The 22711-nt window shown below is 33.4% G+C and overlaps 1 protein-coding gene across 1 annotated transcript in view; it reads right to left on the bottom strand.

Annotated features, from left to right (window-relative positions):
* Nucleotides 1-22405, bottom strand: part of LOC138691240 (polyamine-modulated factor 1-like) — a 36570-nt gene extending 14165 nt beyond the window's left edge. Inside the window, exon 1 of the mRNA XM_069813049.1 lies at nt 22158-22405. Within this exon, the coding sequence (XP_069669150.1) occupies nt 22158-22252 (95 nt within the window). The 5' untranslated portion in view covers nt 22253-22405. The remainder of the gene's footprint in view (nt 1-22157) is intronic.
* Between the last annotated feature and the right edge of the window lie 306 nt (nt 22406-22711).

The raw sequence follows: 22711 nt of genomic DNA, 5'->3' as shown, positions 1-22711 counted from the left end.
CTCGTGAGACAAAAATTAAAGAAACTTGCTAAGAAAATGGGAAAAGACGATTTTGTAGTAATAGAAGGATGACTCTATCAATGGAAAAAATGGGAAAACATCATGAAGGAAGCAGATTTCTCAGTGGCAGAAAATGGATACAAGGAGAAGTGGCCGAAAAGTACTTAAGAAATTCCTTCTAATTGTGTTTATAATGCAGATGAAACTAGACTTCATTATCGTGCCTTGCCTGAGCACACATATCTGTTCAAGAATGAAAGTGATAAAGGATGTAAAACTGCAAAGGACCAATTGACAATTTTGTGTTTGTGCAAATATACGTGGTGAAAGAAAAGGCAATATAATAATAGATGATTTTTCAAGTACTGGTAGAATAATACTGTCTTTCAGATTTATACTGAGAATTAAAAACAACTACACTGTTATCCAGTGAGGTAAATGGGAAAAAAACCAGAGGTGGTATGCTACCCAGTCACTAAATTGGCAATGGCGACCACAAGCTACAGATCACAGTCTTCTATACTTGAAATGCTATCACTGTAGCATTCCAGGGGTTGACTTGTCAAATAAATGTGTCTAAATACACGTTGAATACAGTTTCAGAAGACTGTGCTTTAGATCTACGAAGCAAACAATACTTTTTGCTGTGAAGGAATGTATAAACAAATTTTTGAGGATCACATTCTTTCAGTGACGGTATGATTTTTTCACTAATGGTATGTTTTCTGGCTATAGAAACCAGTAGCAGTATTCCATACCAGAGCATACTGCCTCACTTCCATCAGTGCTGTTATCAATCGGTTAATGTTATGAGATTAGTAGCATTCCAAAGCGATCATAATAAGCGGTGAGCACTGTACCGTAAAAGATTAGTTTCAATAAACCACTCCACGCAAGCAACACGATGCTGTATACTCCAATAATCCATTTTGATTGTAGAGTGTTGTCAACCAATCCCCCAAATCTTCTCTTCAAGCCTATAACCCCTTCAACAACTATCACTGCTCATGCATATCTATTATTTGGCCTGAAAGTCTTTCATATTTCAGTGCCTGACCCTGTATTAGGTTGCTAGTGAATTGTTGAAAGACGGATAAGATGACGAAAGTGCAGAGTTCTACTATGAGAGTAGATTTGACAAGCATAAGCATTACAGAATTAAAACACAAAATAAACAGAAATAATATTAAACAAAGCTGTATTTTTTATGAACTAAATGGAAGGACTAGGTCTACTTCCAGAGCTTCCATTGCTGCCTCACCACTGATATTTCTTAAATCTCTTAATTCAGCGTTTCTCAAACTATGGTCCGCGGACTACCTGTGGTCCTCGAGGTCTGCACTTGTGGTCCTTCAAAAAAGGCAGAAGAAAAAATAAAATTCAAACGAATTGTGTATCACTCTATAGCTGAAAATCTCAGAGTTTGGAAATGACACATGGCAATAGCCTTTCACTTTTTCTCCTAGTACTAATATTTTATGAAATTTCTTACCCTACTCCTCTACCCACTTCCCACTTTACTCTTAGCAACAAAAGAGGGATTTAAAGCACTATGAACGTGGTGTTTCTCGCCATACAACTCTGAGGTCACAATTTGAAACTTATTTTCCAAGTAAATATGACGAATTTCCATGGGTTCGTGATCACTTTCATTGCGATATTGAAACTAACGAACTTTCATTGAGTGAAATAGAACAGTTAATTGAACTCTCAAATGAGACCGGACTTAAAATGGAATTCCAAGCGGAAGGTATGGTTAATTTCCGGCCTCATCATAAGTGAACTGTACAATGGTGCTTTAGAGATTATAATTCGGTTTGCTTCTACGTATCTGTGTGAGAAAGGGTTTTCATCACTAACTCTAATAAAAACAAAGTAGGCTACCAAAATCTACTTGATGTATGTGACAATCTCAGACTTAAGCTTACCAGCATACGTCCAAATATAGAACAACTGTGCAAGAATGGGCAGGCTCATCCATCTCATTAATGTATCAACATTTATTTATTTTTTTTTAGTTAATAAGTTAAAGATTATCCAAACTCTAATAGCCTTGAATTATTACGGAAACAAAAATGAATTTTCTTCTATTAACATTAGCTTAATTAGTTAATACAAATAAACAATTAATTTAATTATTTTAATTAATTAATTCTATTTTAAAATATAAGTATACTGGTATTAAAATATGCTACAAAAATGATAAATTTTCTTTCAAAGTGAAGAAGAGTAAAGTGGTCCGCGGAACTGTTCTGACTTAAAAAAGTGGTCCCCACTTCAAAAAAGTTTCAGAAACGCTGTCTTAATTAATTAAACTGAAAGCAAAATTTATTGGCAGGCAGAACTTGATCAGACCTCAGTGCAAGACAGATTTAAGAAAGAAAATATTTTATTTCCTTAAACTCCTGGGAAAATAGAGGCTTTAATTTGTTTCATTATCAGTGATTGTTGAAATATTACAAGTATTTATCAAGTAATATAAAATTTCATCAGTAGGCCTATTATTTTGCTGACACCAAATGGTAAATCAGAGAAAATAACCAATAATTACTTAGCCGAGTCTGTAACTGGCTCCTTAAATTTCTGGAACTTAACCATTCTTTTCTTTTTCCATTGTCTTCAAAACCCTAGCAAGGTATTTCCTATGTTCACTTTTAAGTTTCTTTCAACCTGATACTGAACGATCAGTAAAACATCAGTAACATAGGACTAGCACAATATATATTAAGTCATCATAATGACAACTGACAAACATCCATGCCAGGCAGGATCCAGACACAGGACCATGTCTTCAATATACAGCAAGAGCTATATTCTAATCATTGCATATACTATTCAGCTGAGACTTGAAATCAAATCTGACGTAAAACATATCTATGACAGTTGAAATGTAAGAAAAAGAGTAACAACTCATGTAGGCTAAGCTGTAACTTAAATTATTACAGAAAAAAATTCATACACGGCATTACAAACATGAATCACTTACTACTATAGAAATCGTGAGTGGAAACACTATTTTATTACGTCATTCCATTTTGCTGTCCATCTGAATTATATGAATAGCACAAGGACCATCAGGCCGGGACAAGTGCAATTTGATCAAATATCACAAATTTGCCCAAGTCACAGCCTAAAAGTTGCTTGCCTAATATTGTGTTGCTTCATTATATCCTTCATAATCACCAATCAGCACTATAAGAGATATATCTATAGATATATAAATTATTAAATGTATTAGCCGCAGACCATGTTCCACAACAACTTATAGCAAGCATGCAAATCTAGTTTTTCAGGTAAAGCTCCGTGTTAAGCAGATTTGAATAATTTCAAGGGAAAAATTGTTCCGGGGCCGAGTATCGATCCCGGGACCTCTGGTTGAACGTACCAGTGCTCTGCCAACTGAGCTACCCGGGAACTCCACCCGACACCGTCTCAACTTTTCCCTTTATATCCACACAACTCGCGTGGGCTGACGAAGCGCCAGAGACCCACATCGAGTGCACACAATCTCTGTGTGACTTGGAATTGTGGTTTTCTGTTAACGTACACAGTGACGTATGTATATATTATGCAAATCTAGTTTTTCAGGTAAGGCTCCCTGTAAAGCAGATTTGAATAATATGAAGGGAAAAATCTAATTGCAGTAAGGTGTGACAATAAATTATCGCATTGGACAGAAATTCATACAGGAGTAAGACAAGGCTGCGGCCTTTCACCATTGCTATTTATCATATATATATGACTATATTTATTTATTTACTGTGCCACCTTTGCTTATCTTAAAAAGTTAATAATTTACATTAACGTTTTCGATACATGTGTATCATCTTCAGATGTAGAGTGTTAAATAAACATTTATGATGAAAATCTTGCCTGATGGTATGAAACTTATTATGATTTTCGGATCTTGCTAAGGTGAATTGCTCTAACTTAACCTAATTTGGTTTACAATTCACATGTTACATAGAATTAAAATCATTCGCAGTCCATGTAGTACAATTTAAAAAATTTAAAATTATTTAAAAGTGATATAATAATCAGAAGAATATAAAAACGTTTTAGGACACTTTAAAACACTGTAAGCACTTGAATAATTTCAAGGAAAAATTGTTCCGGGGACGGGTATCGATCCCGGGACCTCTGGTTGAACATACCAGCGCTCTACCACTGAGCTACCCAGGAACTCCACCCGACACCGTCTCAACTTTTCCCTTTATATCCACACAACTCGCGTGGGCTGACGAAACGCCAGAGACCCACAACGAGTGCACACAATCTCTGTGTGACTTGGAAATGTGGTTTTCTGTTAATGTACACAGTAACGTATATATTATGCAAATCTAGTCTTTCAGGTGAAGCTCCCTGTAAAGCAGATTTGAATAATTTCAAGGAAAAATTGTTCCGGGGCCTGGTATCGATCCCGGGACCTCTGGTTGAACATACCAGCGCTCTACCACTGAGCTACCCGGGCACTCCACCCGACACCGTCTCAACTTTTCCCTTTATATCCACACAACTCGCGTGGGCTGACGAAACGCCAGAGACCCACAACGAGTGCACACAATCTCTGTGTGACTTGGAAATGTGGTTTTCTGTTAACGTATACAGTAACGTATATATTATGCAAATCTAGTCTTTCAGGTGAAGCTCCCTGTAAAGCAGATTTGAATAATTTCAAGGAAAAATTGTTCCGGGGCCAGCTATCGATCCCGGGACCTCTGGTTGAACGTACCAGTGCTCTACCACTGAGCACTTGTTGGCTGTGTGTGCCAGTTTTTAACATCGTTAGATGGGGCTGCTTTTGTTGATCTTGATTTTAACAACGAACTAAAACCGAGTACTGTTTATATCACTAACATGTCTATAATTATTAACGATGTGTATTATTAAAGCATTTCATTCGATTTTGGTCAATAGATTGATGTGAACATCATAGATATATGTTGCTATGCTGCTATGTGTCTGAAGATGATACACATGTATCGAAAACGTTAATGTAAATTATTAACTTTTTAAGATAAGCAAAGGAGCACAGTAAATAAATAAATATAGTCAAATATTAATAGCTTATCGGCATACCACAATATGAAATTGATATATATATGAATCAAATAATTTGAGAATGGAAACAATTGCCTCATGGATATATACAACTCAATAGATATTTACAACTAGATTCATTACTTTTTGCAGACGATTTAGCTCTGGTGGCATCCTCAGAACATGAATTACAACGTTCAATTTTTAATTTTAACAAAATTGGAATTAACTATGATATGAAAATCAATAAAGAAAAAACTAAAATTATGGCATTCTGCGGAAAATACCCTGTGCCTAGCAAAATATGTTTAGATTCAAAAATATTAGAAAGGATAAATTATTTTACATATCTCGGATACACATTATCTTTTTTCGATAAAGTAGACATTTCACAGAAAATTTCTAAATACACCAAAACAATGGGGATAATTAACACCATTATGAAACCTTCCTTAGTACAAAGGCATACTCGAATTTGCCTTTACAAGACCTTGCCGAGACCTGTACTTTGTTACGGCAGTGAGGCACGGGCATTGAGGAAGAAAGACGAAAGCAGAATAACGGCTAATGAAATGAAATTTATGAGATATACAGCGAGATATATGAAATGGGATCACAAACGCAATGAAGATGTAATGGAAGAATTACAACTAGAACCTGTAATTAATCACATAAAACATTATCAGAACAACTGGATAAATCATCTGCATCGCATGCATAGAGATAGAATCCCAAAAGTCATGCTCCACTATCGTCCAAACGGGAAGAGATCTCTCAGTCGTCCAAAGAAGCGCTAGATTGAAAATTCAACTGTGAGATCGTAACAGGTCATTTGGCCTAATACTTGAAGGGAAGAAGAAGAAAAAGAAGAAGAAGATCTATAGACCTACTTAATATGAAAGCAGAGAACTGTAGCATGCATGCTGTTAAGATCATAAATATTCAAAGAATGATCCTTTCTGAATACCAACATTAATATACCTTGTGAGGCCATACAGGACTAGAAAAGCTTTTAAAGGGATGATTAGTGACCTTAACAAACCACCGATTTCTAATACTAGGTAGGAAAATAGGTAGGTATCCCCTATAGACACCATGAAGGCGTTTGGGGGGGCATGGAGGTAGATGTACGAGATCTTAGGTTGGCTTACATCTTACTTATTAAATAGGAAACAAGTGGAAATAAAATATATCAGTCACCACGTTACTCACTCAGAATTTTAAAATATTAATCATGAAGTTCCCCAGGAATAAATTTCAGGTCCATTACTGTTCTAGTTTACATTAATGATTTAACATCAACCATAAAAAATTTATCCCACACAATCTTACTTGCAGACAATAGAAATCTGATTATCTCAAACAATAAGATCACTTTATAAACACTTCTAAAATGTACAGTGTTAAATCTAAAGAATTAATGGTTTAGAGCAGAGCTGGACAAACTTATTTACAGAAGGGCCAAATTAAAAACCAATATTTGCAGGCCAAGGCCTTTATTGTTATTATAGATATATTAATTTGTCCTACAGAATTTATCTGTAATATTGACACTTAATATTTTAGGAGAAAAATTCGCTCCGGTGCCGGGGATCGAACCAGGGTCCTTGGTTCTACGTATCAAGCACTCTGACCACTGAGCTAGCAGTGCATAATAACGGCGGATTCCTGGCCAACAAGTCACTCAGTTGAGTGCGGTCCTAGTATAATGGCAGTTGACATTGGACATATACGTCAACATATATGCCTAACTTGGAGTCAGGCCACAAAGGGAAACATCGAAGGAGGAAAGTTTGATCCGGTGCTGTGGATTTAATTCGGCATAGCTCAGTGGTCAGAGCGCTTGGTACGTAGAACCAAGGACCCGGGTTCGATCCCCGGCGCCAGAGCGAATTTTTCTCCTAAAATATTAAGTGCCTTTATTGTTAATTTTTCTAAATTCATTTTTAAACATCTGAAAACGCACATTATAAGCCTACATTGTCATGAACTCAAGAATAAGGTTAAAGTTATAAACTCCTTTTCAGAACAATGCAAATAATCATACACATCTAAAAAAATATATATATTTATTTTTTTAATCATGTTTAAAAAACATAGGCTACAAGATAAACATGCTTATTATTGTATGATGTGAAATAAATACTTCCACAACCACTCATCTTTTTAACACTTGACATTCCGAGTCAATTTTTCGTTTTCTACAAACACTGGGTATTGTTTGCAAATCAGATAGGCTATTATAATACAGTTACAACATGAATACAAGACAATGTTTGCATGCAAGCGAGTGAACTAGAAGTTGTGTGTTAACAGAGAAGTTGGTTTGGCATTGTGGTGAAATGCTTCAAGGGGAGAGGTGTCAGATTGGAAATACAGTAGAACCTCTATTATCCATGATAATGAAGGGGGTGGACTGAATGTTTCATCGAAAAAATCGGATAATCCGTACCGTAAAATATTTTCGTAAATTAAGTGAATATTTGCATTTCTTAATTTCTTCCGTGCTTTTGTGTTTAACACGCTAGGTAGTGAATCAGAAGTTCAGTCATTGAAGTCTGGTTGTCAACGACGGGTTTTTAAGGGGCAAGAAAATTCCTTGTAATGGCTGTCAGCGGAAACATAGGAATAATACAGGTCTCATGTTGTAGATTTACATACTTTATACACTTTATTGTTGATTTTTATTAAATCGCGCACAGTTTGTAACATCAATCTCGTACTTTGATGCGAGATGAGCCACAGTTTCTCTTTCGGTTCTTAGCACAATACGTTTTCTTTTGACACTCATGGAATATATTTTATATAGAAGTTGTATAGTATGGCAACTCAAACAGCAGATCATACTTTGTAAGTGTCAAGGTTTGTAATAACACACTCTAGAAAAAATACGTACTGGTACTAATATAACGTATAGTAGTACTTCATACATATGAAGAAGATAGACTATATATGTGTCTGTAGCAAAAAAAGAAAGAAAAGAAAAGAGCGAAAGAAAGATAGTCGGATAATCTGGCAATCAGTTAATATGGTGATGGATAATCGGAATTCTACTGTATAATACAACTCAATCACCAAACCGCAAGTAGCATGGAATGCAAGCAATACAGCAAGGATCAACTATCTCTACATACGTTATTTTTGACAAACAATAAAGAGTGAAAATTCTCATTAATTTACAGTTAATTTTGTCTCTTGCCAACTTCTGTTTAAAATTCGTATATTTTCAAAAATAAAGAAGCCATTGAAAACTTATTTAACCTGAAGGCTGCATTGAACACATTAGAGGGATGTATTTGGCTCACGGACCATAGTTTGTTCTCCCCTGGTTTAAACCAAATAAAGTAGCACTTAATGTTGATAAAAGCAATGTAATCAAATTTAGTACATGTAATAGTCGTGCTCTGTTCTCTTACAAAATTAAATTAAATTAAATGGTTCTGATCTCAAAGAACCTGTAAGCACAAAGTTTCTTGGTTTGGAATTGGTTAATCACTTGAACTGGAAAACATACATACAGTAGAATAATATTAATCTAATTTCAGTTATGCTCCAAGATCCTTATCTTTTGTCGAATTGAACATCCTTAAAATGACATTCAGTCGAACCTCCATGCAATAACTTTTTGAGGACTAGAAAAATTGTATTGTTATATCAAGGTTATTGATGTATTGAGAGGATATGAAATCGTATCTAAATTTATGTTCTGGAAGAGACCAATAGCCTAGTAGAAATAAGTATAAAACACTAAATTGTCGCCCTACTGGTGAAACACAAGTCAGTTTTTAGCAAAGTCAGTTTTTAGCAATTTCAGGTTTTGAATGTTCCTTAAGTAAAATTTCGTGACCTTTCGTCTGATGAAATCCAGTGTCGTATCTACAGTTCTTTATGAGATAATCAATAATTTCAATTCCCACTAAGTGCGAAATGAGCAAAAATAAACACGTCCAGTATACTAAGTCCCTTAGTGGGTTTCACCTATTAATTTCCACCTTGTTTTATGCAGTTGAAATGGAAACTTACATTTAACACTTGACATAATGTTTTTCACGTGACTTATTGGTTACGCTGAAGAGGTTTGAGTTGTGAAAGTGGAAATTCGCGTCAGATATCTTATTAATTATGTCCATTTTCGTTTGTTAATTGCACTAAAAACATGCATGTGCATATTATTTTACTCTTTATTGGATAATAATAATAATAAGAATCATATTTTTTAAATTCTTTATTGGTACTTAAAAGATGACATTAACTATCTGTGTTGATAAGTTGTATGTGTGTTTATTTCAATTTAAAAAAACTTGTTTTCTGTAAGGGATGTGACATGGATTTGTAACGATTTGACAAGTAGCACATGATGCATGTTTTTACTTTATTTTACATGGAAAATTAATGCTTAAAAAAAATTCTGTGAACACATTAAGCTATGAGATATTCAGACATTTAACTACACATTAATGTTTTATTTTCAAATCAGGGTAAATAATTTTACTTTTTTGTTTTTGGTATGTCTACTTAGGTGTCTATTATAAAAGAATAGCTGATTTACTCGTCATTTGATTATCGATTTAAAGACATTAACTGGACTATTTTTTTCATGACTTCAGCCATTTTAGGGTTGACAGCAATTCGGAAGGTGGTAGTCTGCTAGCTTTTGAGTCGAGAGAGAGAGGGCCAGCATACAACATTGCCACATCGTACTTCACACGCACGTGCAATACAAATAGTGCAGGAGAGAATTTAAATTATCAAAAGACAATAATGACCGTTAATTACTGTACGCATGACATCAAACAAACCCTCTTTCCTTCACTAACAATATTCCTTGCACGGTTCTCAATCCCACACCACATGCTTCTGCAGTCGTTTCTTGCGCGCTGGCAACGTTGCAGCCAGCATCAAGATGGCCACCAGCATTCTGCTCATCAATGTTTTTAAAATACTTATACACCTTAAACACTATTTTCTGCACCTGCCTGTGCAGTACGTGTCTTTTTACAGTCTCTTCTTTCATTTATTTATCTTACACACACACACACACACACACACACACACACACATACACATACACACACACACACACACACAGAGTAAATGAGCTGTTCAGAGCAGAAGTGGTGTAAGTCAAAAATGGGTAATGAGGGTTAAAGTAAACATTCTGTAAAATACAGCGCAAAGTAGCAATTAATATTCAATTTATTTAAACTATTAGTAGTCAGTGGATAAGACGAAGGCCATATTAATTGCTACTTTGCACTGTATTTTATAGAATTTTTACTTTAAACCTCATTACCCAATTTTGACTTACACCACTTCTGCTCTGAACGACTCAAATGTTATAGTTCTTATTCAATGTATTGAAACACTCACACATGAACAAACGAATTCGAGAAGTACTTGTTACTGACTGATTCCGATTGGTTCTACTGTACGAGCTTGTGATGTCACATACCATAAATGCTATGGCGCATATAGTAACTGACCACCTTCCGAAATGCCGTCTAGTCTAGTAGCATATCAAGAATTAGCATTGCCAATGAGAGCACATTTTTCTTTTCCAGTATCATTTTTAAAATAATCTCAAGTCTGTCTTTAAAATGTTGTAGCTAACCATTGCATGCTTTGAAATTCGAATCATCAAGCGAAGAGTCCAGGGGGAAAAACACGTTCAGTCATGTTTTTCAATTTTTTTTCAGGAGAACATTTACAGACTGCAGAACTGACAGTTTCTTTCAGTGTAAGCCTTTCCTTAATATGCTTATAATGTGGAACCAAGAGAGTCTTTCCCCTGTATGATTACAGGATCTTAAAGATCTCAACTTTAACTGCCAGATTGAATTAATTTATAAAATTAATAAATGTAGACTAAACGTGTTTTCCTCCTGGACCCTTCAAGAACAATGGCGAATTAAGTGCTTTTGACACACTTCAAGGTAGCAATGTCAGTGTCTTCTGCTGCCGTAATTTTAATTAAGTTTAGGCATACCACTTGTAGCACTGTCCTCTATATCCTTGTGTTTCTTTATGAATGTTGTGAGTGTTGACTGCACAAACCCATACTTTTAGCCACTTGAGTCTGCTTCAATCCCTTATCTAAATCACTAAATGCAGCTAATTTAGTTTCCAAACTGATTTGTTTTCATGTTACACCTGCCATCATTAACAACTAACACTCGAACATGAAACACGCTAGGCCAGTGATGTCAACTGATGCCCATAGGAGCAAGCGCAAAATCAATTGCAAATCATTTTAACGACTTCTATATAAATATTATTCGGAACTTAAACATTCAAGATTGTGCAGAAGATGCTGCACTTGGTTACCTAACTGATGCATTTAACACTGAGTTTTTAGGTCTCAAATTTATTCCCAATACCGCAGCAGAAATCATGCATGTGATAAAACAACTAAAAACAAAATATTCCTCTGGATATGATGAAATTCCAAGTAAAGTTCTGAAAGCTTGTTCTGAAATATTATCCCATCCGTTAAGCTATCTATGCAATTTGTCAATGCAATGTGGTATTTTTCCAGAAAGACTCAAATATTCAATAGTAAAACCAATATACAAAAAGGGAGATAAATGTACTATTGCTAATTACAGACCCATATCTTTATTAACAACATTTTCAAAAGTGTTTGAGAAAGTTATGTATAATAGATTATATCATTACCTGGAGTCCAACAATATATTAGTTTTAGAACAGTTTGGATTTAGAAAACAAAAATCGACAGAGAATGCTGCTTTTAGTTTGGTGGATGAAATACTAAATTCATTAAATTCGAAACTACATGTAGGTGGGATTTTTTGTGACTTGGCTAAAGCATTTGATTGTGTAGACCATAGTATATTAGTAAAAAAATTGAAGTTTTATGGTATTAAAGATGAGATGTTGGGTTGGTTTACATCGTACTTATCAAATAGAAAACAAAAAGTAGAAATAAATGTACCAAATAGTCATAAAGTTACTTATTCAGAATTTAGAAATATTAAACATGGTGTTCCGCAGGGGTCAATTTTAGGTCCATTGTTGTTTCTAGTTTATATTAATGATTTAGCCTTGACCATAAACAATTCATCCCATGTAATTTTATTTGCAGATGATACAAGTGTAATTATTTCAAGCAAACAATACGATCATTTTATAAACACTTCTAATACAGTGCTGAATCTAATGAATGAATGGTTCCATGCAAATAAACTAGCACTTAATGTTGATAAAACCAGTGCAGTCAAATTTAGTACACACAATAGTGCTCAGGTTTCCTACAGTATTCGATTAAATGGAACTCATCTCAAAGAATCTATAAGCACAAAGTTTCTTGGTTTAGAATTGGATAATCACTTGAACTGGAAAACGCATATAGAATGTATTACTCGTAAATTGAGCTCTGCCTGTTATGCATTAAGATCCTTATCTACTATTGGTGATATAAACTTACTTAAAATGTCATACTTTGCATATTTTCACTCTGTAATGAAATATGGATTAATATTCTGGGGTAACTCGTCTGAAGCTAAACACGTTTTTGTTTTACAAAAGAAAGCTATAAGAATAATGACCGGTGTGCATAAAAGGAAATCATGTAAAAATATTTTCCGAAACTTAGAAATCTTGACTTTACCTTGTGAATACATTCTTTCCCTAATGATGCTGTATATTAAGAACCAAGATAAATTCAGTACTAATCAAGACATTCATCATTTTAATACAATACATAAATCAGATCTTCATCTACCCTCTGCTAGTCTAAGCTGTTTTAAAAAAGGAGTTCGCTATTCATGTATAACAGTCTTCATTGCACTGCCTAATTATCTTAAAGATTTGAAGAATAACGAGAAAAGGTTCAGAAAAGAATTAACCAAATTTCTACATACTCATACCTTCTACACAATTGATGAATTGTTTATGCTTGTGAATTGAATTATTCTACTTAAATTACATGTACAATTTTTATATAGCTCAACTAAAATATGTTTTTATATTGACTTAATCTGTTTACTATGTATTGTATTTTTTGTTTAGCATAACTGATGAATTGTATGTACTGTAAATTGAATAGTATACTGTATAGGTCAACTGATGAATTGTTTAAGCTTATAAATTGAATTAATCTACTTCATATGAATTGTATAGCTTAACGAAAATAAGTTTGTAAATTGAACTAATTTAATTGTATATGTTTGTATAGTTTGGCTGATGAATTGTATATGTTCTTAAAATGATTACTAGTCTGTGTAGCTCTACTGATGAATTGTATATAGACCTACTGTAAATTGAATGGTAATATGTATAGCTCAACTGATTAATTGTTTATGATTATAAATTGAATTAATCTACTTGATATTAATTGCACAAATTTGTACAGCTTAATGAAAGTATGCTACTTTGTATTGTATATATTTGTATAGTTTTGGCCGATGAATTGTATATGCTTTAAATTGAATAGTAATCTATATAGCTCTACTGATAAATTGTTTGTGTTTGTAATTTGAAGTAGTTTGCATGATATGTATTATCAATTTCTGTATATCACAACTGGTTGAATTGTTTATGCCTTAAATTTAATTAAATTGTTTTGTATTATAATATAGCTCAACTTATGAATGATCGTTTGCGTTTGTAAACTTAATAATCTGATTGGCTATGTATTGTATACTTTTAGTAGAGCCATCGATGTAGCTCAGTCGGCAGACTTGCTGGGCTGCTGATCCGGAGCTGCGTTCGGGCTTGGGTTGGATCCCCCTTTGGACTTTGGTTTCTTCCGAGGTTTTCCACAGCCGTGGGACTGAAGCCGGATGGTCTATGGCGAGTCCTTGGCATCAACACCTTTGATTTGATTACCTCCTTTGATTTGATTACCTGGTTGGGTTTTTCCGAGGTTTCCCCCACCGAAAAGGCAAATGCCGGGTAATATTTTGGCGAATCCTCGGACCTCATTTCATCTCACTACATCTCGCCAAAATGTAAAAAAAAAAAATTGTACAACATTGTAAAAATTGTAGAAAATTACTAAATTGTAAAACTATAAAAATTTGTAAAAATTGTAATTGTAATATTGTAAAATGTTGACATGTTCCACATCTTAAAGCTTCATTGCTCATGTAAGATCTATGGAATAAAATAAATGAATGAATGAATGAATGAATGAATTAGAGCTCAGGAGAGCCTGAGCGCTTTACAGCGGAAAGGAAAGAGAGACGAAAGAGGTAGTATATGCCGCTTGGTCGAGCTATATACAGGGATGGCCAGCACTGATTCAATGGATAAAGGGAAGAGAACTTATTAAAACTGTATCCATGTTAATTTTTAGATTTTTCTGAGAAGTATAAGTGCATTATAAGAATGTAAGTTTTAATTTTAATGCTCATTTTTCACAAATTTGCTTTTTTATTCAAAAGGAATATTTTCTCAAGTTTTTTACAGAAAAGTTAAATTTTCAGATATGTTTGTTTAGTAGCCTTACAGCTACTAAAACAATGTTTTCGTAAATCTAATATATCGTAAATACATATTACTGAAGATAGTGTATTAAAATGTTTGAAAATATTCGCATGGAAAATGTTTGTAAGGAAATGAATTAACAAAGCAAATACTGTTACATCATAAACAAAAGATATGTGCATATATGTTGGTAAAACGTCAGCTCTATAGCTTCAGCAGATTTCGAGATAATTTAATATTCTGATAACAGAAAGTTGCGCACCAATATCACCTAAAAGCATAATGCGATAAGAATTTTATTATGTAATATTAGTTACAGTTAAAACATATAGGCCTACCTAGGCAACATTGCTTTGTACTATAATATTGTTTTGATTACTTTTATAAGGCTAAAGATATCATCAATATTAATTTCAACTTATCATGTCATATTCAGTGTCTTTCTTTGGGATAACACTTTCTTTATGAATGATGTGTTTAATTCACTTAGTACAGTATAGTTGCAGTTATTATGGAATTTGTGTGAATATTCCTTCTTTACTCTTTATTATGTTATTAATGTTTAAAACATAACTGCAATATTAGGCTAAGAAATAGGTGTTAGTACTTTTGTTTTACAGACAATATAGAAAATAACAAACAGAAAGAAGCCATATAAAAATAACGGCATAAAATTTCACGTTCCGTTTGAAGTTTGTGCACCACTGTTTTCTTAATCCAACAGGCTGCTTATTCTTCCTAGCATACCTAGCGCTTTATGCTCGCGCACAACATCAAGGTCCGAAAAATGCGCTTGCTTTGACATCACTGCGCTAGGCGGTCAGAAAGACAGTGGCAGGAACCATAAAGGCAAATTCTGCTAAAGGTCACGTGCCTTGAGGCAGGTAGAGTTCTATTGTAACACACTCCTTGCTCAGTATGCCAAGACTAGCAAAAGAAGTATGAAAAAAGGTAGAATAAATTATGGAAAACATCTGTAAGAGGGCAATACCAAGTGAAAAGTGAAATATTAAACATGAAAACCAAGTAAATGAAATACAAGTTGTAGGCCTATATTATAATGTTTCTATCGTTCCATCATGATTTCTTCAAAATTTGACCATCGTTGTAATGATTTATAACACATTTAAAAAATAGGATATATGCCAGTACCAATAAAATTTATCACTGTAACAGGGTTTATCATTATATCAGTTTTCGTTGTAGGGAGGTTCAATTGTATCCTACTTCACTTATTTTCATTAGAATGAAGGATTACTATTCTAGGGCAACTCACCTCAAACTTTACATATCTTTGTTCTACAAAAGAAAGCTGTAAGGATGAGAAGTGTCCATAAAAGGAGACGTAAAAGGTTTTCCAAAATTTAGAAATAATGACCTCACCATGCAGGTACACGATAAAAATTAGATATCCATCTACCCTCTGTTAGTTTCAGCTGTTAAGGCGCAGCTCATGCTATGTGTTCAGTAATTCACTGAACAGCCTAAAATTTTCTTTTTAAAAATTCTATTCTCATTCGCTTGTAAAAACCGAGAATAGGCCTATATGTTTTAACGTTAATCTGCATAATACCAAAAATTAGTTGAGTTGTTCTCATAGTGATATGCACGCAAGTTACTTGCCAAGTAAGAATCACTGAAAGTTACAATTGAACAAACTGGTGAGTGGTTTCAATGAGAAACAGATGGGGTATTATATGCTGTTATATATAGTGAAATACATTTCTGAAAAAGCTCGTAAAAGATTCTCCCTTCTAAAAAGATTAGCAGGAAAGAAATGGGGATGCTCTAGGAATTCTTTGAACACTACATACAAAATGTTTATACAGCCAGTGATAACATACTGCGGAGAAATTTTAATTAATTCACCTTTCATAAACGAAATAGAATATGTTCAAAACCAACCTCTCAGACTCATTACTGGTGGAATCAAAACAACTCCAATAGATTCTATGAGATTCCTCACTAATATTAACAGCATCAAAATGACAATAGAAGAAAAAGCACTGATTCAATATGAAAAATTTATCAGATTACCAGGAAACAATTGGCATTCATACAGTCCTCTCTGTAGATTGAAAACTCAAAAAAGTTTCATATCCATGGTTCAAGAATTAAAACAGAAAATCAATATCCCGAATTTAAAAGAAAGCTTACAAATTAAACCAAACCCTTTATCTCTATTAAATATAGAATATAATCTAAATTTAATACAAGAAATACTGAAATCAGAAGTAAACACTGAAATAATGAAACAATTGTCTTTAGAGACAATTAATATTAGGTACCCTCCACAAAACTGGCTTCATTTATACACCGATGGATCCTTGATCTCCAGAGAACAAAGTGTCGGTGCAGGTGTTATGTGCTGTCTCTTCTCACTTTATAGATCTCTTGGATATGGAACAACAAGTTTTGATGGAGAAATCATTGCAATAAGTGAAAGTCTCAGAAATATTCTATGTCACATCAATAAATTTAAAAATGCAGTTATATTGTCAGACTCCAAAGCAGCTATTCTATCAATAGTCTCTAAACACACACCTTCATCTCAAACAGCAGAAATAACTAAAATGCTCTCTCAATTAATATCACTCAATACAAGAATTGTATTCCAATGGATATCATCCCATTGTGGAATCCTGGGAAACGAGGATGTGGATGCTTTCGCAAAGAAGGGCAGCACTGCTACTTACAGACCTGTTACTAAATCTACGTATTACTCTGTGAAAAGATTTATTAAATCTAAATACTTTGACATCAACAAACAAAATTTGATAACACAATCTCAAGGGAAAAAATACAACTCTCTGCATCATAATCCACAGTCAATTCTCGATTTACCACGAAAATCGTCTGTACCTGCATTTAAATTGGCAACAGGCCATGATTGTTTGGCCAAACACCTGCATAGAATTGGAATATATCAATCCCCTAACTGCCCATTGTGCAACTCAAACCAGGAAATGGATTCGGAACACCTCAAAATCTGTGCTTCAGTAGCTGACCATGATAATATCTTTGAAAAATATTGGAGTGCAAGAGGTCAAATGACTTTACTGTCAAACGCTTGGCATTAGAAAACAACAACATATGGTGAAGTCACTACAATGCACTCGTAGCAATAGAGGCAAAACTACTGGACTGCGACCACTACATTCTCTCATCATCCGTCTCTTTCTACTCAATCCCCCTTTCTCTCTTTTTCATCTCCTGTGCATTTCGCATTCCAAAACTGCAATTGTGCAGTGTATTTAAGGTAAGTTTAATAATGCAAAATTGAGGACGTAACTGCAATAAGGGCCCATACTCCAAAATGCTGTTCTGAGATATTAGGGTTGAAATTTTTAAAGCACTGCAACTAAATGCACTCACCAATGAGTATGAAACAGCTGGATTAGTAGTATTGTTTTTTCTACATAATATAGGACCTAAGAGAAATGCCAAAAGCATTTTAATCCAATGTTATATATTTAAAAAATAATGTATAAAAGTAATGCATGTTATGGGCCCCTTTTCTGGAGAACGTACTTTCAATTCCAAAATAAATATAAGCTGTGTGTAGTCTTTATAAAAATTTTATTTGGCCTATATTTTTATGGTCAATTCCACTGTGACGGGTGTTACTTTCAGAAAGAGATTCTTCGAAATTTAATTGGAATACAATAATTAATAAAATATTTTTACTAGTTCTTTTATACTCCAATGAATCTCCACTTCTTGCTTGTCAGACACAACTAATTTTTTTTTTGTAACCATTATTTGCCAGGTGATATAAGTGAAATAAACAATGTGACGGGTGTAACATGAAAAAGACATGCATAAATTAATGATACAGTTTAACTGATAACTCTGTGAAGTTCACAGTTTGAATTAATTGTGTTACCTATTTTCAGTGAGAGGAAAGTTCAAGGAATCGAGTGATATAATGGATGTAATTAAAATATTAAGCCCTACACTTACAATTTAATTAACCTTATGTGACGGGTGTTACTTGTCTGAAGAAATTTCACATTTGGTTTTTTTTTTTTGGTTCAAATCATAGAACATACATTTTCTGTAGTTCACTACATAGACTTAAGAGTACTGGTAGCCTAATATCAATGGTAGACATATGTTTTCAAAGTGTGCAATTTTTTTTTAAGTTAACTTTCACTTAGTAAATTACAAATATGATGTTTACAGCTTCAAAATTGTACTTCTGACGCTCTAAAGTAAATTAATACAAATATTTAATAGAAACAATAAAAATACAGCCATAAAATCAAAATAGTGTGGCTAGAAGTACAGATTCGCTTTTGATATTAAACTGTTGTTCCTAACATAAATTTACTTTTTAGTAGGCCTATATATGCTCACTTCAACAAATGCTAAATATAAATTTATATTTCTCACAATGGAATTTAATAAATTTTACTAAAACTGTAATTACAAAACAAAATACAACAACTTAAGCAGCATCATACTCAGAGCTGTCTCAATTTTTGCTATTTGGACAGCTTTTCCTAGTGACTGGAATTTCGTTTCACTGAAAACACTAGTGTTTATTAATGCAGCTTTTCTTGCCCTTTAGTTTTAAACTTTCAGTTTTGTTTTCTTACTGTGAGCAGTAAATTCTTTTCTTGATAGCTTCTTTGTTCTCCTAAGCTTGTCCCTCTCTCTCTCCTTCTGCAAATAGTCTTCATATCTGTGTTGTTTGGGTAAAGGGAGATGTCATAAAATGAGCTTAGTGATAAGTGAAATTTAAACTTGGAACTCTTACTGAAAATACTTTTCTACACAAAACACAACAACTGCTAGTATTCTTTTCATTTTTGCACACTAACTTGTATAATTTAACTTGTGTGTTCATCTGGGGAACAAAATTCCATCTGCACAAAAAATTACTTATTCCCCTTTACTCGAACACTACAGAATTTTATCTTTATTTAATTTTCTTCGCCTAGGGCATTCAGGTTGCCTCTCAGCTGCTGATTTCCCCATTCTGCAATTAAATATATACGGTATCCAGCTATCTCAAAACGTTAAAATAAATAATTGCATGGTTAACATGCAGCTTCGTGTATCCTAAAAATGCAGCAGCTTAATCTACATTTATTTTTAGGTTATGCTAGTGGTTAATATCTTCAGTAATTCATTCCTTGTTAAGTAAGCAAGAAATAATGTTATAGAATAGAAAAGTACTATGATTAACTAAAATGGAACATAAGTACATTTACCTTTGTAGCCTATAATTTTTATGTAAATCAGAACTTTCGACCAAACATTCAGCTTAATGTAAATTTGGTGGGAAATCTTTCAGACAAGTAAGATTTTGGAGGAAACAGGTATTGACGACTGTTGATAACTTAAACTTCAGATTTACCAACATTTGAAACCTATTTAATAATGTGTTGTGGGAACTACCTGCAATAAATCAAAATACAGAATTCCTGTGTTCTCCGTGCTCTAATTTTGTAACACCCGTCACATTAAAACACTTGTTATTTTTAGTTTTAAAAAAATTTTAAAAATACTGTACTTTTGGCATCATATTTCGACTTTGCTTTCAAAAATTGGTGCCTTCAGGACAAAAACTGAGAGCAAGAGAGTAACTTTAAGCATATTCTGTGACGGGTGTTACATAAAAACAATTATTTTGAAAACAGCAAATTTTTAAACTCACTGACATTCATAAAAGTAAATTGACACTGATTTTAAAGTCTTCTCTTTCTGTTAATAGAATTACAACAGAGAACAGCCTTGTTTATTAATTTTAAGTTATGGTTTGGCAACAAATTGCCAAAGTAAATTTGACAGATCAAAAGTACACACTAAAAATATTCACTTCGGATGTATGTAAAACAAAGATGAATTAAATAAATCGAACTTTTCTGTTAATTTCTGAAAATATGAACTTTCCTGGAGAAAATGATATAAAGAACATAACTGAACACGGAATTTAATTTTTAACTTCAATGTCCAACCTATCGTGGAATTGACCTTATATAAAACACTGCAATATTGTTAATAATATTCATTAACATTATTAGAACTTGAGATATTTTCCACATAATATAGCAAATAACGAACATTTCGAAAAATTATAAATGTTTTCAAAACAAAATAACGAATCATGAATATTTAGGAATTATGACTTTTTCCCACACAAAATAACAAATCACGAACATTTCGAAAAGTTAAAAATGTTTTCAAAACAAAATAAGGAATAGAAGTTTATCAAACAAGATAACATATTATGAACTTGTTGAATAGTAAAAAATGTTTTTCAAAAAAGGTAGGACATTATTTTTGTTCATTCCACATCCATATGTTCCTCACGATTTCTCTCCTCATTTGTCACCACTTTCACTCTCCTCTTCATCTTCCATAGTCTCAGAAGATTGAAAAAGAGACTCATAAAATGAGAGGTTTTCCTCTTTTACATATGGAAATACGTCTCTGTCTTCCCTAACCTTACTTTTCTTCAATGGAACTCGAGATGCTGATTGAAGATCTAGTCTTGGTGGGCAGCTTTTCATGTATGAACATGTTCTATAGATAAAGGGTCTATAACATAAGTATATTAAAATAACAGGTTTACTAGCATTGTTGTTCAAAATTTCTCAACGAAACTTTGTGGGCAAAACAAAGAAACTGTAGAGAATCGATTTATGCATTCTCCGGAAAAACGGCCTATGGTCCCTTACTGTAGCTAAGTCATCAATTATTAATTTTTCCGAATTAGCTGAACCTCCAAGAAAATTGGTCACGAGTTGCAAATGCAGCTGTTATAATAATAATAATAATAATAATAATAATAATAATAATAATAATAACAATAATACCGATAATAATAATAATAATAATAATAACAACAACAACAAGAGTTAACTATTCGTGTATTATGGTCATCAATGCACTGCCTAATTTTCTTAAAGTTTTGAAGGACTAAGAGAAAAGATTCAGAACAGAATTAACAAAATTTCTGCATAATCAACATAACTCCTACTCAATTGATGAATTGTTTAGCCTTGTAAAATTTGAATGAATTAACACTTCTATCTATCGTATACTTTTGTAAAATTGACTTGATCCACATTTCAAAGTTACAATGCTGATGTAAGATTGGCCTATCTATGAAATAAAAAAAAGTAGTTACTCAATACCACGAAGTGATTCCCAACTTATGGATCTATTCAACATTTCTATGTAAAATCCGTAAGAAAATATCAAAAGCTTGAGCAAATATTTCAACACAGACCAGTTCTTAAGAGCAGTCACAGAGATTGTGCGACATGGTGAAAATAAACTACATTTTCACACCTCTATTGTATAGGCCTCGATGTAGCAGTGTGAATTTTACGATCAAATTCAGTAATTGGTAATTATCCAGAAAAACTACACTACATTTACATACGTATTGTTCTGCCCGATGACAGGTCTTTCACTGCAAACCCAACATTCTCCAATCTTTTCTATTTTCTGCCTTCCTCTTAGTATCTGCACATGATTCATATATAATTAATGTCGTCTATCATCTGAAAGCTGCACTAAAGAAGGCATGTCACTATGCATGTCATTCTTCTTAAAAGTAAACAAACAGTAGCATAAACTGTTAACCTGTCTACTTATAGACAAACAGTTACATATTACCATAAATATCAACAAGACCACCTAACCTTTCTTACCTTACACCATCTGCAATTTGTTTGAAAATGCCTCGCAATCGAACACGAAACAATTGAATGCTCCTCCCTTCCTGCGAACTTGGTATATCTGCCATTCTCAAATAATGTTACACGATAATTTTCTTCAAAACCTTCGAAACGTTTCAAAACAAAAGAATTGTAATCACATCACAACCTTCTCGAATCTCGATATATTTATCGATGTAGATGAACATCGCTATCTGCGATCATCACTGTTCTTTGTTCTCAAGCCCGGTCGCTTTCAGTAAACTTCAGTTCGCAACGATTTTCTCTCGTCTTGAAGCCCTACAAAATTATAAATTAATTAATCTAAGTGAATATTATTAAATATGTCTACAACAGCTTATAACATGCTCAGCTTTCATCCGCGTTATCACGTATCATCTACATTATTATTCACGAAAAAAAGTCCAGTTTCTCATATAAGGCAAATTTCACCAATGTTCGTTAAATATTATTTGATAACATCAACATCAAGTTCTAACAGATCGTTTAAATGATAACCATTAAACAGGCACAGATCAACATACAGG

This window comes from Periplaneta americana, chromosome 16 (assembly GCF_040183065.1).
Source record: "Periplaneta americana isolate PAMFEO1 chromosome 16, P.americana_PAMFEO1_priV1, whole genome shotgun sequence".
Taxonomy (NCBI): Eukaryota; Metazoa; Arthropoda; class Insecta; order Blattodea; family Blattidae; genus Periplaneta; species Periplaneta americana.
The sequence above is the reverse complement of the archived record's forward strand: the minus strand, read 5'-3'. Positions and strand labels throughout refer to the sequence as shown.